This window comes from Alternaria burnsii, assembly GCF_013036055.1.
Source record: "Alternaria burnsii strain CBS107.38 chromosome Unknown 746, whole genome shotgun sequence".
In the NCBI taxonomy this organism is placed as follows: Eukaryota; Fungi; Ascomycota; class Dothideomycetes; order Pleosporales; family Pleosporaceae; genus Alternaria; species Alternaria burnsii.
Window position 1 is genome coordinate 2223602 of NW_024066109.1, and position 17781 is coordinate 2241382.

Genomic DNA, 17781 nt, shown 5'->3' on the forward strand with positions numbered 1-17781 from the left:
CTTCAAGCGCTCCTCAACCGTTTCTGAACGCCATGTGCCTCCGCAGCGCAAAGCACTGTATGTGCGTTTGTCCCCCCATATCCCAAGCTCGTCACACCCACCCTGTCATCCTGCGCCAACTTAAGCTGACCAACTAGTGGACGCAACCTGCCATCGAAATTGCACATCGGATTCAGTGCATTCAACTTGGGCATCGGCGGAATGAAGCCATTCGAGACAGCTAGCGCCATCTTGATCAAACTCAACATACCACTTGCTGCCTCTGTGTTGCCAAAAGCACCCTTGTTGCTGCCCACATGGACGACGCACCCATTCATCTCACGAGGTTGTTGCACCTGATCAAGCGCTTGTTCCAGTCCGCTCACCTCCAGCGCGTCTCCCATGCTCGTCCCACTTCCATGCAACTCAACGTATCTGAACGCCTCGGGGGCTACGCCTGCGCTCCTAATGGCCTTGGCTACTGTTCGAGCCTGGCCTGTGCTCGATGGCACGGTGAAGCCAACCTTGTCGACCGAGCCGTCAGACCCCGTCGCGCAACCCTCAATCACCGCATACACGGCGTCATTGTCACGGCGTGCTGCGCTCAGCGTTTTCACAACTACCGCAGCTACCGCATCAGCTGGTACTGATCCATCGGCAGCGGCGTCGAGCGGGCGGCAATGACCCGTCGGACTGAACACTTGGCCTGGCGCTGTCACGTACCCACCCAACTGTGGAAAGGCGACGGTCACTCCACCAACGAGGGCAGCGGGACATTCGCCGGCACGTAGAGCGGAGAGGGCGTGCTGTAGCGCGACTAACGCACTTGAGCAGGCTGTGTTAAGTGTCGCGTTAGGACCCGTCAGGTTGAGCTTGTAGGCTGTGAAAGTAGAGATTGGCGGGTCGAGAAGCGTGCGGTGACGAGCTTGAAAGCTGTCGGCGGGCAGTGGTGTGCTAGGCGCATCTTTATGTGTGTTGTGCGCTGAACCGATGAAGACGCCAGCGGGGTTGGGTACCCCCTTGGTGACGGGGATTCTGGCATCTGCGAGCGCTTGGGACGCAATGGAGAGGAAGAGCAGTTTCTATAATTTTTCTCTCAGCAAGGTTCTTCAGAGTAAAATCAGCACCATACCTGCGGATCTGTGAGGTCAGCCTCCTCCGCAGTCATGTTCCATGCGCCAGCTGTGACTGGTGGAAGATCGGGCATAGAACCGTATCGAGGGACGAAGATCTCATCTTCCGCCATATCAGAGGGTGCGACAGCTTCATCATGACTTGTGACAGCTGTTTTACCGTTGATGATCATCTGCCAGAAGCTATCCACATCAACAGCACCGGGGAAGTATCCAGCCAGACCTACAATGGCGAACTTGTTGTCGTCAAGGTCCAGAGAGTTGCTGAGAGATGTAGCAGCTGTAGGAGCTTCTGAATCGCTGCCACTATCAGAACCAGAACCATAATTACTTTCGGAGAAATGAAATCCTTGTTCGGATACTTCCATCTTTCCAGCGAGACACGCAGCTTGTTTTTCGATGGTGGGTGCTTGGAAGATGTCCAGTAAGCTTATCTCACAGCCAGGAAAATGGCTTATGAGACGCTTGTGAAGCTCTATCAAGGTGATGCTGTGTCCGCCAGCTTCGAAAAAGGATATATCGGAGCTAGGTGGACTTTTCAAACGAAGAGTCTGCGTCCAAAGATCCCTCAGAACTTTTGACACGCTCTTTCTACGGCTTGAAGATGCGCCTGCCCCGATCGACTTCGAGTTCGTGCTTGATACCTTTTTTTGTGCAGGACTTGTCTTTGGAGATGACGCAAGTAGACTTTCTAATTGTTCAGAAACCTGCGCATGGTCTATCTTCCCATTACTATTCAATGGCAGAGATCGCACTGCAAAGAATCGAGCAGGGAGAGAGTAAGACGGCACCTCCAACGCCAATCTTCCACGAATGACATCGCATGGGGCCGTTTCTGGTACAACAAATGCTACCAACGAATCTGCATGCACCTGCACGGAGGCGACTTGCACCTCGGGACTATTGTCCAAAATGCTCTTCTCAATCTCGTACAAGTCCATGCGGTAGCCTCGTAGTTTGATCTCGCGGTTCTTCATGCGTCCGCCGATATATAATTTGCCATCTGCATCCAGAAATCCCCTATCGCCTGTCCGGTACATTCTCGTATTGTGACCGTCCAGCTGGATGGTGTGGAAGTGTTTCTGCGTAAGCTCGGTTTGGCCTATGTAGCCACGAGAGACTTGAGGGCCAGCGATGCAGATTTCTCCGTGCTCGCCAGTTGGGAGTTCGTCGTTGTTATCATCGGCGCAGATGAGGATTCGCGAGTTGGGAAACGGCTTTCCAATCTTGGATGGCGATGGGAGCGGAGCGTCGCTGCGCTGGTCTTCGCCAATGACTTCAATTGTCACGATAACACTACATTTGTTAGCTTGTCTTCCTAAGCGATGTAAAAGGCCACAACATACGTTGTTTCCGTCGGGCCAAAAGCGTGCAGGAGCTGGCTTCGCTGCCTCCACTTTGCAAGCAGTCCCGCAGAGGACGGCTCACCCCCAACGGATATCATCCTCAGCGAAGCCAAGTACCTGTCCGTCGGGATTGTGGCAAGCACTGAGGGTGTGGTGTGGAAGAAATTGACCTCGTTCTTGTCGATGACAGTCGCGAGATAGTCTCCTACAAGCAGCTCCGGATGATCGACGAAGCACAGAGTTGCGCCATACGATAGCGTAACTGCCCACTCCAAAACAGATGCGTCGAACGCGAATGTCGCAAACTGGAGCACTCGGCTGCCTGGACCAATCTTCACGACACTGCTAGTGGCACTCACGTAGTGGCTCAGGTTTGACTGCTCGACCATAACGCCCTTTGGTCGCCCGGTTGAGCCGGACGTGAAGACGACTACAAATCATCAGTATAGCCGTGTGAGTTTGCGGAAGACTAGACTTACTGTAAGCAAGATCATTGTCTTTCGTGGTACTATCTAGGGTCGTCACCGGCTGCGTCTGTAGTTCTCGATCGACAACATCGAGGCTTACCACCGTGATGACCAGGTCAGATAGAACTTGCTGGATTTTGAAGTCGTCAGTCACCAGAAATCTCGCTTCAGAGGTGGCGGCAATGGCGGCTTTCCGTTTGTCAGGTAACTTCCTGTCCAACACGACGTAATAAGCACCCGCTTCGAGAATTCCAAGGAGCCATACGACTGTGTTGAACCCTCGAGCAATGTGCAGCAGCACGCCTTCACCTGAAGATACACCACTCGCCACGAGGTAATGTGCGACCTGACTGCTACGCTCCGCCAGCTCGCGGTATGTCACTGTCTCGTTACGCTCGGCCGAAGACAACGCGATGGTGTTGGGTTGCTCAGTGGCACGCTGCTTGATCCAAAGATGTACTCGCGAACTGCTTATACTCTCGGCATCCTCCACTGCCGAGCCGTTGGTGATGCTGGCGACTCCACGGTTCCGAAAGAACGAGAGGTCGCGAAGTCTGAACGAGTTGTCTTGTTGCGATAACTTCGCCGTGGTGATGAAGTCCGCTTGTAGTTTCGCCATGGCTTCATCACCAAAAATATCGGGATTCGCAATGACCTTGAGACGTTAGTCACTGTTGAAGAACACCTCGAGGAGAACTTACGCCAAGTGAAACCCCGTCATCATGCTCGAGGAAGCAGAAGAACAGATCCCAAACGCCTTCCACGGGGTATATGGAACACGCCTTGCTAGCCAGCTTGGGCGAGAACGTCACTGCTACCTTGAAGTTGAGTTGCCGCTCTTCCATCTTCTTTCGCGCTTCCTCGATCAAGCTGAGGAATGGGTACATCTCGTGTTTCTTCGCGGTGGAGAGGTTCTTTCCAAACGCCTTGACAGCTTCCAAGAATGTGGTGTTGTCCTGTAGTAAGCGTGCAAGCGGGACTTTGACTGGCATCTGTCTGGGTCAGCTTACGCATTCATTATTGCCCCTTCAGTACACACTGTATTCGCCATGTGCGAGACGCAATTCTGGAACTCTTTGGGGCGAGCGCCGAACGCCACGAACAATGCCCGATCGTGATGCGGGGCGGGTTCTGCATTTCCATCTGTGACTAAACTGATGACAGTAGATGCAACACGGAACCACGATGTCTTGTACAGTTCACTCCACTTCTGGAGCTGCTCGTTGGGAAAGAATGCCCATGTGTGCATGCGCCGGTAGTCAGTGGTGGTCTTGACTGGAGGTGCGACACGCCATGAGAAAGGCGAGGTGTGCATGACCTGTGACAGCCAGAACTCTTTGGCTGTTCGTCCGTTTACGCTGCGTAAGTATGCGTCCTGGATTGTGTCAGTGGGCTGAATATCAAGCAGATGATACGATTTACCTGTCTTTGCACGTATTCTCCGTACGAAAGGCCTGACTGCTCAGCAACAGGCTGTTTCGTCTGAATGTCCAGAAGTTGCAGTATCTCTTTGGATAGGATACTCAGACTGAAGCCATCCACGGCGATGTGGTGGCCGATAGCGAATAGTTTGCACTTGGTCTGTAGGTTTCCTCCTTCGAACGTAACGCTATGGTGTATAACCCAGCGTACTGGGAACTCCGCCGAAAGGTTGAAGCCGCGACGAAGAGAGGAGGAGAGCCTTGCCTCGTCGTTGATGATCTCGAATCGCTGGACTGATGTATTCTGTGAGTGAACAGCCATGAATGGCCTGTTTACCTGGCTATCGCCATCAAGATGGAATGTTGTTCTTAGCATTTGATGGTTGTTTCCTAATGTCTGGATGACTACAACATTGTTGTCAGCAACCCACGCTGTTTGAACATAGATATACTCACCCTGAAGGATTTTCTCCAAGCTCGGATTCAGGTAGGATACGTCGATTTCAAGCCTCAGATGGTAGTGAGACACATGAGGTCTGACCAGGTAATCCAGCCAAAGTGCCTGTTGCACTTTCGACAACGGTATCATAGAAACAATATCGCTAGGTGAATCACAATACTCATGAGGCCCTGCATTGCTCGCAACGGGGCCGCTCAAGAAGGGCATGGGCTCGAGAGACATGGCGGAGATGTTCTTGCAAAAGACTTGCTTGATGGATATTCAAGCTGGCGACATACTATTTATATACGCCATCTCAGCTTGCCTTTCCGGATGCATCACCGGTAAGTGGAATATTCCTTCGCCTACTTCTTTTGCATGATCCATGATGGAAAAGTCTTGATTACTTCATGGTTGTATGCAACCCTTATTCCTGTGCCGCTCACTAAGCGTGGGCGGGAAGTAGCTTACGTGCAGGAAAACCTCACATGGGGGAAAATCCTGTATCAAGGGTTTAGCGAGTGCTTGGTGGCTCTAGAGGCGTCTCGTATTTGCGGCGGATTTTTAATTCGGATGAGAACGCTACTCCACTAGAATACAGTAACGATGGACCGAGGTTTGAGTTTCACGACTCGTAATGATGCTGGATTCCATTCTTACTGGGTCAAGATGTCGCTGATCGAGTATAGTTCGATTTTTGATCACCAGAAAGACTATCCAGGGTAAGCGTGATGCGACTCTCTATATCCAATGAACGCCGTTGAGTAGCTTGAGCTGGCGTGTCAGCTCCTCATGCTGTCTTGAAAATCCTCTCGATTTTGACTGATTCAACGCACAATAAAATTCACCGGACCAGGTGTTGTGAGGGTTTGTTGAGGTCTACCAACACGCATGGAATTGCGCCGACAGGACACAAGACTTGATGCAAGCGGCCGGCGGATATGGTGACTTAGTGGGCCGGGGGCCTGAGCTGTAGCGCCACGATGGTGTCGGAGATGAGATAGTCGCCCTGCAAGCTGTACATTGCAGTATACGGAAGCAAATACCCTGTCTCTTGAGCTCGCCAGAGCAGTTGGGCTCTGACAGATACAGTCAGTGGCAGTGTTCTTCGGACAGAATTGCTTACCTGCCTTGAGATGAAGCACGTCAGAACGATGTTGCAACTTTCCCTTCTCAGAACAGAACATGAAGACTTGAAGGTACCTATTAGAATCGAGGACAGTGGCGCGTGCAGCAAATATGGCTCCCCATGCTGCAATCTACGTGTCTTACTTGCAGCTGCTATACATATCGGCCTGTCAGCAGCGTGAGCTACAATGGCATGCAGTTGCCGCCAGGGTTCGTACAGCAAACTCGGCGGTTTGTCACATGTTGAGACGCTGGTGATCGTCACCGCGGAGCTAAGCACACATCATACCTTGATGGATCATTCAATGCGGGTCCTCAAATCTGCTACACGCTTGCGTCAGCAGAGCACCTGCGTTGAAGGACGAAGAAAGCAATACGAACTCATATCTCTTTCTTCTATCCTGGCGTTTGCGATGTCTTCCGTGGTGGTTTCGCTCTTAAAGCATCTCATGCATCAACGATCGACTCTCATGGACAAAATCAAGAACAGGACAAAGGGCCGCCAAGCAAGTCGGTTGTCACCCCTGTGTCCCGGTCCATCAGACGGGCCGTTCCATGTCTTGGCAGAGTCAAGCTTTTGCTAGCAGGAATCCTCACCATAAGTATGTATAGAACAGCTTGCTGTCCTGTAGTGCACGAGTTGTAGATTGGTTTTTTCGATGAGAAGTTTCGCAGCCTCTAATAGACACCATGTTTTTGCCTCCAGTGGAAGGGCTGTATATAGGAAAGGGCGCTCTCTGGACATCATTTACGCCCTTACGGCCTTTCGACAATCAGGCGTGCCGTCCCAGCTCTTGAACCACTCAAGCTTTATTCCCGCAGCTTAACTTCGTTTAGCGGGTTCCTAGCCTCATGTGTATAGATGTACGTAATAATGGGCCGTTTACGCGCTCGGAAAACACTTCACTTGAAGCTTGGACGAGCTTGTCCTATGTGGTGGCAGCCTGCATAAGCCAACCGGAAGTGGCGCCGGCCACACAACTTGGCAGTTCCGCTTTCAATCAACATTCATTTTGAACACGGTGTTCGTTGGCGAGCAGAGGCGGTACGAGGGCGCGCCCGTCTGGGCCGTGGTCTTTCGGTGCGTAGCCAGGGATGGGATCGAGGCGAACGGCCCGCGGCAAGCTACCTCCGTATGGCCCTGTGTTTTTTACTCCCTGCGCTACGCCACATCAGGGCTAGCGTGGATGAGTCGACGTTACCACCTTGGAATATACCTTTGCCGCTTCGCTCGATCCATCTGACGACATTGGAAATATCTTCTAGTGTTCTTGAGCTGTCTATCTTCCACGATTTGCCACAGACAGCAGCTCAAGACTACGCATGATGGTTTTCCGACGAGTTCAGGCTGTCCCTGACCGCATGGCAGGGAGCAGTCCCTACCTCATCCTGGCTGTTGTGTTAGTATCGATCGCATTCACTTTGGACCTGACTAACACAAAGCTCCAGCTGCTCTGCGATGTTTCTCGATCTTGCAAACTTGAGTGCCATCACAATTGCGCTTCCTACCATCCAAACAGACTTTGGAATAAATGTTGGAGATCTACAATGGATCATTTCCGCTTACGCTCTTACGTTTGGTGGCTTCCTCTTGCTAGGTGGCCGTGGAGGAGACATCTTTGGGTTGGTTTCCACGATCATGCGTTGTCGGCATGACTAACATCAGTCTAGTCATCGCCGCGTATTACTCTTTGGCATGATCTTCTTCGCTCTATTCAGTCTGGTCTGCGCTCTTTCTCCTACCTTCATAGGACTGGTGGTTGCTAGAGCATTCCAGGGTATAGGCGCTGCTTTCACCATCCCTCCAGCGCAAGCGCACATCGCTCTGCACTTCACCGATCCAACGCAGAAGGCAAAAGCGCTTGGAATCTGGGGCGCCGCAGGCTCCTTGGGCTTCATCATCGGACTCATACTTGGTGGCGTCCTCACAGCGTTCTTGGGATGGCGTTGGATCTTTTGGATCTCTTTGATCATCTCGGGAATCGTCATTCCGGCGGCATATGCTGTCCTTCCTCGCGTCCCTTCTCCTCGTGCTATTACTCCACCTCCCGCAGACGGAGGCAGTACAAATGAGAGCGCTCAGGTGCCAAAGAAGAAGCTTTTTCAATCAGTCAAGGAGCGCCTGATCCGATTTGACGCTCTTGGTATCACCCTCGGCATCCCTGGTATCCTCCTCCTTACATATGCGCTCACCTCCGCTAATACCGAAGGCTGGGACGATGCTAAGATCATCGCCACGCTTGCGGTATCGGTCGTCTTACTTGTCGTCTTCGTCTTACATGAACGCTCAGCTTCTCAGGCGATCCTGGCTCCCCATCTCTTCCGCAACCTGTCCTTCAACCTCACACTGATTCTTGCTGTCAACACGTACGCTGTTCGGCAAGCATGTACATACTTCCTTACCGTCCAGCTCCAGTCCTACGGCGCAAGCGCCATTCACACCTCAGTACTCTTCATCCCACTCGGCGTGAGCGCTCTCATCTTCAACACTCTCTCGGGTCGCCTCGTGCCCATACTCGGCGCAAGGGCTATGGTATGGTCTTGTCCCCTAATTCCAAGTGAATTTGCTAACTGTATGGCCAGTTTATCATCGGCTGGGCCCTTTCGATTCCCGGTGTGCTCCTCTTCAGCTTCATCACCGAAGATACCTCGTACTGGCGCTACACGTTCCCTGGAATGATCTTATACATCGCTGGCATTGGTGCTGTGTACATCACTGCCAACTTCGTCGTCGTCTCTTCCGCTTCCAGGTCGGACCAAGGTGCTGCTGCCGGCGTCTTCAACGTCGCGCTGCAGGTCGGCGGTAGCGTGCTTGGTTTGGCTGTGCTTACTGCAGTTGCAGAGGGTATCGAGAAGACGTATGGAGACGCGAATCTTCCTCAGGGTGAGCTTAGTACCATTGGATATAGAAGTGTGTACTACAGCTGCGTCATATTGAGTGGCATTGGGCTCTTCCTCAGCGTTTTCGCCATCACGGTACCAGAAAGTATGCGCGGGTCAGTTTGGGAGAAGGCAGAACCAAGTGCTCCGACTGAGACGTCCTCTTCCCATGAGCTGCAACCCACCCAGTCACGACATAGTTAGGTTGAGCACTTTACATTGCAAGTGATGTTGTACATTCATTCCAACGAAACATCTGGGTAGTAATGTATAGTATAGAAAAGAGAGTAAAATTTACTCACACCAGATGTGTTGTGGAGCATTTTTTGACTTCGGAATTTGGTCACGCTCTTTTTTCTACATAAGCCCCGGTGAAGTCGTTGTCCCCTTGAAGAATCCCAATGTCAGCGCTGGAGATCAAGCTCCATGCGCCCCCCGTGCCTTGATCTCCTCGCCTTTTTCGAACCTTCGCCAGCGTGTTCACTTTCTCGAGTATGTTGATTGGGGACTTCCCCGGGCTTTTATACACTGGGATGCCGATGGTGTCTGAAATCGGAATATAAGCACTGCACAGGCTGCCTATTAGTCTGGTCATGCTCATCCCATCATCGCTCCCATTTTTTCCTCTTTCGCTTCAAAAGACTATCAATGAAAGAGTGCAGTCTTTCCAACCTATACGCCATCATTCACCTGCATCCAGTTTTCTCAATGTGGATGTCATTGAGGCCCTAGGATAGACTGCTCCCGCCGTTCTTTTCGTCGCGATCTTGTGACTCTATCTTACTTTCTGCAGCTCTCGGCACACTATACTAACGCTTACGGGTAAGGTAAACTCGTTTAGAATCGAGCCTCTGACCTTCTAAGTACGCATGTGGCCTGTCTTGAAGAAACTATCGAAGGCATTACCTGTGAAGGTCTCGAAGCATGCTGGGTCGTTCATCATTGTACTCGCCAGTGACCAAAAGTGGGCATTCAATCATGCGAACAGTTACTGACCGTTGATTTCGCGTCGTCACACCAGTGGAAGTCTGTAGTAACCAGTCTTCTGCGGTCAGAATTAGTGCACTTGAGGATGAATCTTATAGATTTGCGTCTGGACCATATATACTGATTCAGTGCACGTTGGGACGCACAAGGCAGGGCTGGACAGCTCCATCATGTGAACAATGCCTCGGCTTGGGCTGCAGACGCAAACGTCTGCCTACGAGCAAACCTCGATGATGACGAGAAAGATCATTCTAGTCTGGGTATGTCATGTTTATTTTGCAGTAGATCGCAGACCTTCATGCCCAAGAAGCTGCAGAAGCCCACCGAAACGCCACACTTCGATTAGTTCTTGTGCAGGTTGAGCTGTTAAGAGACGGTTTAGTCTTTTCCTAGACGTGTATCGATTCTGAAAGAATTTTACAGTGCTTCACGTGACAAAACGAGATGGTTGTTACCTTCACTCTATGTGGAGGGATTGTTCAAGTACGTACGCCAGATATTGTCGTATGTCACGGACATGGCTCCACTTTTCTAGCTTCCTTGCCGCCACTTCTTCACCATACCGGCAGCCGGCTATGACGAACCTCTGATATTTTTCCAGGGAAATGGTTATTGCCGCCTCATGAAGTACACCAGCACTTCTACGAGTGGATACCCACCTCGTGTCAGAGTCCCAACCTCGTCGACCTTGACTGCGAACAGGAGCGCCAGAAAGTAAAACTGCGGAGTTGATCTGACACACGAGGTTGTTCCTGTGACAGCGCCGGCAAATATTCGTGTCTCAACGCTAATCATTCGCTAACATCATAAGTCAAATCATGTTCCGATCTTCTCTTCCCCTATACCATATGAAGTAGTACAAATAAGCTCTGCATTTTCCCTAGCCACGAGGGATACCTAGCGTGACGTCACGCATTTGACGCTCAACTGAAGTTAAGCTCGAAGTCCTGTTCAAAAGCACCGCTGGCAGTGTACTTGTCAAGACCGGAAATCTTGAGCACACCACTCTCAAATGAAGTGGTCAGCTCAGAAGAGTCGCAGTTCTTCCCTCCAGCCCTGAGCGAAGCCTGCTGCGGCTGCTCGTGGAGTCCAGCAATGGTGATATTACCAAGTACGGGAGTACTGTGAAACGAGCCATCAGACGTGAAAGAAAGGCAATTATTACTGTACGAGAACTGTGTGATAATTTAGTAACGTTGATCTGCTTTTGTGTGGGACAACTGACCTGCACTAGACGTGTTGCATTGGGCTGCAGACTCTCGCCATCATCGAGATACAAATCACCACTGGCGGCACTGTTGCTGTCGAGCGCGACCAAGAGGCTATAAGGCGTCTTTCTCGTCTCAGCTGTCGTTAGTTTGGGCTCCTGCAGCACAAGGACGGCCCCACCTCGCACGTGCACATTGATGTGCTCGAGCGGTGCCTGCAAAGTCACGTTCTCGCCTGGCTTAGCATTAACTTCAGTAAGAGTGTACCAATCGTACCAACGCTCGCCTGAGCCAACCCCGGGGAACACGCCCTGCACGGTCTCGACGTTCGGTACTAGTACAGGGGTGACAAGAATGGAAGAACCGAGCATAAACTGGTTGTACGTCTCGCGCAGAGACTCATCGTTCGGGAACTCCCAAGCAAGCGCGCGCATAACAGTCTCGCCCTTGGTGTGAGCATGGTAGAAGAGTGTGTACATGTATCCAAGAAGGCTGTATCTCACAGCCATAGCGCGGCGTGCAGATTCTGCGACCGAAGACCAGCGGTATGCTTCTTGGCCAATAGTGGCCTTGACGTTGTGGTTACGGTAGAAGGGGAAGAACGCACTGAGCTCCATCCATCGAGAGCAGAGCTGGAAGTCAGTGTTGCGAGCAAAACCGCAAGTGTCGGCTCCGAACATGGGGATACCGGACATCATCATGGTGAAAGCTTGCGAGATCGACAAGAACATACTGCCCCAAGTACTTGTGTTGTCGCCTCCCCAATGACTGGTGGTTTTACCACTGCCGGCAAAGACACTGCGTCCGACAGTGAAAGGCCTACGTCCAGGGAAAAGTTCAAGCAGCGAATGGTAAGTTGCGTTCGAGATCTGCAGACCAAACAGGTTGTGCATCTCATACTCGGTCGTGTTATATTGGTCGTTGTGCGTTGCGTTAGGTGCGATCGAGCTCTTACCGAGCGCATGACCCGCTTGCACGTTGTTAATGACGTAAGGTGGGTAGTTGAGGTTGCGTACACCAGGGGTTGGCTCAGTCCTGCCTTGAGTGGTGGTGGTGGCAGGCGGAAGGACAGGAGAGACGGAGGCCGCTGAAGACTGCGATGCCGAGGCAGCAGCAGCAGAAGCAGCTTCAGTTGCGTTGGTGATGTTGAATCCTTCGGGATAGTTGAAGTCAAAGGTGAGTGGGTCGCCGGGCAGGAGGAAAGGTGGGTGCACAGGGTTCTCGTTGAGACGATCGTTACCACATGAACCTGCACAGAAAGATGCAGCCTCACTCAAATCAATCCAGATGCCATCGAAGGGAGTACCCTTATGCCACTGGACGATTTCATTGGTCCACCATCTCTGAGAAGACGGGAGAAGCCAGTCCGCCCAAACGCTAAAGCCTGGCCAGTTGTCTCCGTAGTAATAAGATCCTGAAACAGAGAGTTAAAGAAGGTATTAAATGCCAAGTTCGGAGGACGAACTTACCAGTAGTAGGGTCTCGGATGTAGGTTTCTAGATTTGCACCATTCTCGAAGGGCGCGTACGTGTCACTAGCATTGTTGGGGTTTGAGACATAAATGTTGCTGTCGATAATAGGGACGTAATACTGGCCGTTAGCGTGCAACCGCTCGATGAAGTTAGTGAATGCTGGCAGAGGATATGTGACCTCGTTATTGGTGAAGTCGCGATATAGGTCGTAGATATCGAGATCGTTCCACAAGCACTCCAGAGGGATATTGGCCTCCCGGTAACCGTCAACGACGCCTTGAACTACGGAGATGTTCTCGTAGCCCCAACGGGCTTGATGATAGCCAAAAGTCCAGTACATCTTGCAGTAGTTAGCCGATTCAGACGTGTCAGGCTTGAGGTTCACTAACCTGCATAGCTGGAAGGCCGATGCATCCAGCCTGGAATTGGGCGATGGTTGTCAGAGCACTCGAACTTTTATCTTCCTTTTGACCACTGAGGAAGTAGAGATCGAAGCTGCCACCCAAAGTGCGGTAAGCGATGGTGTTCTCACGAAGCAACCATTCCTGGCCGTGAGCTGGAGCGAGTCAATATCCGGTCATTGCATTTGTCCCAGTTCAACATACCATTGCGGGCATACATGCCGTGAGCAGTGGTCGCGGAACCGTTTTGCCCGTAGCGGGTTTCTTGATAGAAGGGAATCACCCCATATACATTGCGGTCGACAGTATTACCAGCGTCCACAGCGTAGAACGTTTGGGTGTGGTTAGTGCCCAGACGGAAGTCATGAACATTCTCTGCAAGACCGTAGACGTTGTAATCCTGGCATGAAGCTATTAATCACAAGTTGTCTCTAACCGTCTTCGATTACTTACATCGACCATGTTTGTCACAATCTCAATGAATTGATCCTCATAAACAATAACATGTCCGTATGTCGAGAAAAGTTCCTCTCCAGTATGGACACGTGAGATCCTGAACTGGAAGGTAGGATCATTACTCCACTCGAGGCTAAGATCACTGCTGTTCAATGTAGTCTTGCCATCCCACTCAGGCTGATCAACCAGAGAAGCTGGAAGAATGTATTGCGTGCTGTTCGCTGGTGCGATGTGCTTGGGGTAGATGCGAACATTAAGGCGCTCCTTGGCTTGGTAAGACACTTCGAGGGTCAAATCGGCGATGTCGTTGCCAAATGCCTGACAATTGGCCCCAGCAATAGTCAAGTCAGCAGTGAAACCGTGGCTAGTGTCAGCCAGATTGGACGCTTTATAACCTGGACATGCTTGAGAGTCTGGCGCGCTATCGTCGTAGATTGTTGGCGTCAGGCTGGGAAGAGCATTGATCTGAGGAGTAAGAGTTGGTATAACTCGCGTTGTCCCTGACGCCGCAATGCTTTGACCTTGTTGCTTCAATGTCAGAAGTGCAGCTGGATGAATGGCGGAAGCAGACTCACCAAATGCAAGGCCAGCGAGCGCAGCTGCTGAAACAGCAACATTGACGAATCTCATAATGACTTCGAGAGCGAAGGCTTAGCTATCAAACTCCGGATGCTTGGCAAGTCTTTTACCAAACCACAAGCTCCTATTTATGCTCCCATATTTGAGCCACCGTACCACGACAACTTGCGGGGTAACACAAAAACTTCAAGCTTGAGCATCTCCATAGCATCATAAGTCGCTCTTGCAGCTGTAGCGGAGTCCAATCCGGGGAGGACAGCAGGGAGCTTTTCAGATTGACAGGTACCGTTCACGATGCGATCCAGACGCCATGTGAGCCGGCGTGGCCATTTGCGGGGCCAGCTGGGATGTGGATACGGCTTTGACATCACCATTGAAGGTCCGAAAATCCTACCGATGCTAGATGAGCAAACCACGTAGGACTTAGCCTCAAACTTGAGTCCGAAGATGCCATTAGATGGTAGACGGGCCGTCATTACGTCAATCAGACTTCAACCCCGGTTGTGGAATAAAGATTGTTGAGGCTAGTTGCAGGTGCGGGCGCTCCAGAAAGACGGGAGGAGCTGCGTTCGAAGTGCACTTGTGCATGAAAACCATGTTTTGAGCACGCAGCAAACATGAGCGGATCAAGCTCGAGAAGCATCGTGTTGTTGTGACGGACAGAGTCGCGTGCTATGGGTCGTTCGCGAAATACCGTGCCACTCCTCGCGACTTAGCGCGATTGTGACGCTAGATCTAGTTTGTCACCAAATCGTAGTACAAACAGTATCTCATCACATTCCGCATCCACAGAAAAGCTCTGAAGAAGCTGGGATAGCTTATTTTGGCGTCTCGGAAAAACGAACCCCAGCAAGTCCAGTACCGTGTTTTGGCAGTCCGTGCGCGCCATTCCTAAATGCGCCGAGACGCGTAATGTGGCGATTATTCTTAATACAACAGCTTCACAGCACAACAGGATTAAGAGGAACTATTGCAGATTGTGGTATTTTGGCAACTAAAGATCAAATCTCATAGGTTAAGAATAGCAGAAAAGCATAGAGCTGTGCGCTCGACTTTGACACGCAAATACCGAGGCCAGACGCGTTCGCAAGAAGAATCTGGTTTACCACGCCGCAACTTACGACTACAGGAGAAGGATGAGCTTATAAAGTACATACTGTAGCTTACAGAGGCTCACCTACAACAAAGAAGAGAGATGATTCAAATTTACCCCTCCGATATTGCAAAAAAAAAAAAAAGGAATATCCTAAACAAAAACGCGTTTCTATTAGCTGGGTTGACCATTTTGTCCAGAGGCATGCCAACGAGCCCACGCCTCGATGGTCAACGTCTATGGACTGTCAACATCGCGCCGCCGATTCTAGTGCAAAGTGTACGCGATACTTCGAGCTACTGAAGGAGAAAATAGAGTATTACAAGGTTGAGCCGCCGCACACATACAATATGGATGAGAAGGGCTTTATACTTGTAGTTGTTGGCTGCTCAAAAAGGAGCTTCAGTAGAGCTTCATATGAGGATCAGAAGGTTAGGAGTACTATGAAAGACGGCTCTCGCGAGTGGATTTCGCTTACAGCCTGCGTCTGCGCGGATGGATCTCATCTTGATCCTGATGTCCATCAGGCTCATATATCCTAATCCGCTTCTGGCTGGCCGAACAAAAAGATTGGCCTAGCGTGGCTCAAACAGGTGTTTGGTCGCAGTACAAAGGCGAAGGCACGATCAAGCTATCGATTACTGATTCCAGATGGGCATATATCCCACTTCACAATGAACTTTATTGACTACCGTGATCAGAATAGAATCCTGTTTGCCGTATATCCCCGTCATTCAACCCATACGTTGCAGCCGCTCGACCTCAACACAGCACTGCGAGTTTTGACGGATCACGCGGGTGGACTATTTTTCAGTGTCCTATAGTCGTATGCAGAAGTAAGCGGTGCGCCGATCGCCTTATGAAGCCAGAGCATGGAAAAGCTGCCACTTGATAATGATAACATACTTATGTGGCGGCAACGACCTAGGGCGACCATGACACGGAGTGAATGACGACTAGATCGCTTTTAGCAGACTCAATCGGCCATAAGATTGTAGCTCATTGATGTGCGGCGTCGATTCCCGATCTTTCTCAACCACGAGCTGCCCGATATGTCCCCCATCAGGCCAGGATTTACAAGCACGGCAAGAACACATACTCCCTCGATACCAGTGAAGTAGCTTTGTATAGGCACATCTCATATACTGCTCATAACGATAGATTTTCTCTCTACGATCATTTGAAGCGAGTACCTCAACCTGGAACTCCAGGTGTTCGAAATTCGCCGTGCCAGCCAATTGTCGGCCATCCTTCAGGTAGAGTAGCAAACGGAGGCAGTGCGTATCGACCTTCGCAGGCCCCATTCGAGTTGCACTGCAGATTGCACATACCAAGCATTTTGCAATAGCATTCGCTTGCATCGGGACGATGAACAGGTTCTTGCCCAAATATCACTGTACACGTCAGCGGGTTCTTAACTCCAGGGTTTGATTCTTTACTATGCCACGAATACTCTACGATCCTGCCGCTAATTGAGTCATCCAAGGGCGTCTTCAACAACCAATTTCGGATCCCCTCATAGTACTCAACCGGTTGTTCCAGTATCTTTTCTTTCGTAGCAGCAAATTGCGCACAACAGGACACACCAACCGCTTCTGGAACTGCGCGACTGGGAAGAGCTCTTCAAAAGCTTGCTTGTAAAAGTGCCCTGCATGAGCCTGAGTTTGAACTAGATCTCCCGCATCTTTGAGCGGGCGAATCTCAGTCGGACAGCCCAAAACCCATACGCATCGTAAGTTGAGATACCCTTTCTCTCGCAGGTAGGGAATGCGGAATTGTCGCAATATCGATAGGCCGTCATAGTCAGGATCGTCATTGTGCCATTGGTATCTCTGTGCATGCAGGAAGAGAATGTTTGCCGGCAACTTGCGGTAATTGTCGATGATGAATCTACGCTCAAAGTCAAGCCTGCACTACAAAAACATCGTCTCTTTGGGTTGTCTTCTTACGAAAGGTATACCATTGATTCTCGACCTTTGTTGCGCGTGACAGTGAGATCAGCTGTCGGTTCGTCTACTACATAGACATATTTGCGCCATTCCGAGAGCTCATCATAAAACCAAGATGTGTTCTCATGCTTCGTAGAAGCGATGACTAGAGCTTTTTCGGGCATATCGTTATGAAGAGCGATCCCATCATGAGGCTTGTTCGGAGCATTTAGGCTCAGCCCCCAAAAGGTTAGAACGAACAGAAACACGAGACATACAGCAACGAGAGGAGTCCGCAATGGACGGCGCAAGACAGACATGACGTTGACGTATGGCCTGGCGAGGAATCGTAGTGTGTTTAGATAATTCTTGGAGACGTACTCACAGTTTTCGTCAGGACTTGTCAGCGACAGCTGGTAAGGTTCAGTGTTAGGCCAAGGGAATGCAGCTGAATCCCACTAGTGGCTGAATTTGGCCCCATTGTTAGATTAGCATGCATTAGCGTGATCGAAAGACTGACCTCAACGACTACGATACGCTGCCTTACAACTCCGCCACAAAAACGCGGTGATGTGACTGCCAGGGTGCTACAATATTGCATTCCATCAATGCTCACACCAACTCACGAATGAAGCTTGATTGCCGGGTTTGACGTTCATAGAACCTGATTTGCAAGACTGAGCGACGTGTCTTGTGGTGTGTCCAGGCAGGTTCGAGATGCGGCAGATCTACGCCATAAGCCGCCCATTGACCAGATCAACACCACTTTGTCGTTTCAGCTGCAGCCCCGACAGTTATCAGCCGAATACTGGAGGACTTGTCGCAAGTGTGTGCCAGCTTGTCTTGCGACAATGATATACCCAC

General features: G+C 50.8%; 4 protein-coding genes across 4 annotated transcripts; 1 reads left to right on the plus strand and 3 right to left on the minus strand.

Moving 5' to 3' along the window:
• Positions 1-2: 2 nt before the first annotated feature.
• On the minus strand, positions 3-5028 carry GT037_003302 (uncharacterized protein; the record flags this gene model as incomplete). The annotated part of the gene is made up of 8 exons (XM_038928349.1): positions 3-1061; positions 1112-2408; positions 2459-2888; positions 2938-3580; positions 3627-3917; positions 3965-4300; positions 4348-4751; positions 4803-5028. 8 exons carry the CDS (start codon positions 5026-5028, stop codon positions 3-5), a joined length of 4686 nt encoding a protein of 1561 aa, XP_038789627.1.
• A 2211-nt stretch (positions 5029-7239) lies between these two features.
• GT037_003303 (aminotriazole resistance protein) lies at positions 7240-8997 on the plus strand (the record flags this gene model as incomplete). Its single annotated transcript, XM_038928350.1, has 4 exons — positions 7240-7313; positions 7363-7536; positions 7585-8446; positions 8497-8997. The coding sequence occupies 4 exons, from the start codon at positions 7240-7242 to the stop codon at positions 8995-8997; spliced, it is 1611 nt and encodes a 536-aa protein (XP_038789628.1).
• Positions 8998-10703: 1706 nt separating this feature from the next.
• Positions 10704-13947, minus strand: GT037_003304 (glycoside hydrolase family 31 protein; the record flags this gene model as incomplete). Its single annotated transcript, XM_038928351.1, has 6 exons — positions 10704-10955; positions 11006-12402; positions 12458-12800; positions 12850-13016; positions 13066-13261; positions 13315-13947. The coding sequence occupies 6 exons, from the start codon at positions 13945-13947 to the stop codon at positions 10704-10706; spliced, it is 2988 nt and encodes a 995-aa protein (XP_038789629.1).
• Positions 13948-16482: 2535 nt separating this feature from the next.
• On the minus strand, positions 16483-17102 carry GT037_003305 (uncharacterized protein; the record flags this gene model as incomplete). Its single annotated transcript, XM_038928352.1, has 2 exons — positions 16483-16879; positions 16939-17102. 2 exons carry the CDS (start codon positions 17100-17102, stop codon positions 16483-16485), a joined length of 561 nt encoding a protein of 186 aa, XP_038789630.1.
• Positions 17103-17781: the final 679 nt, after the last annotated feature.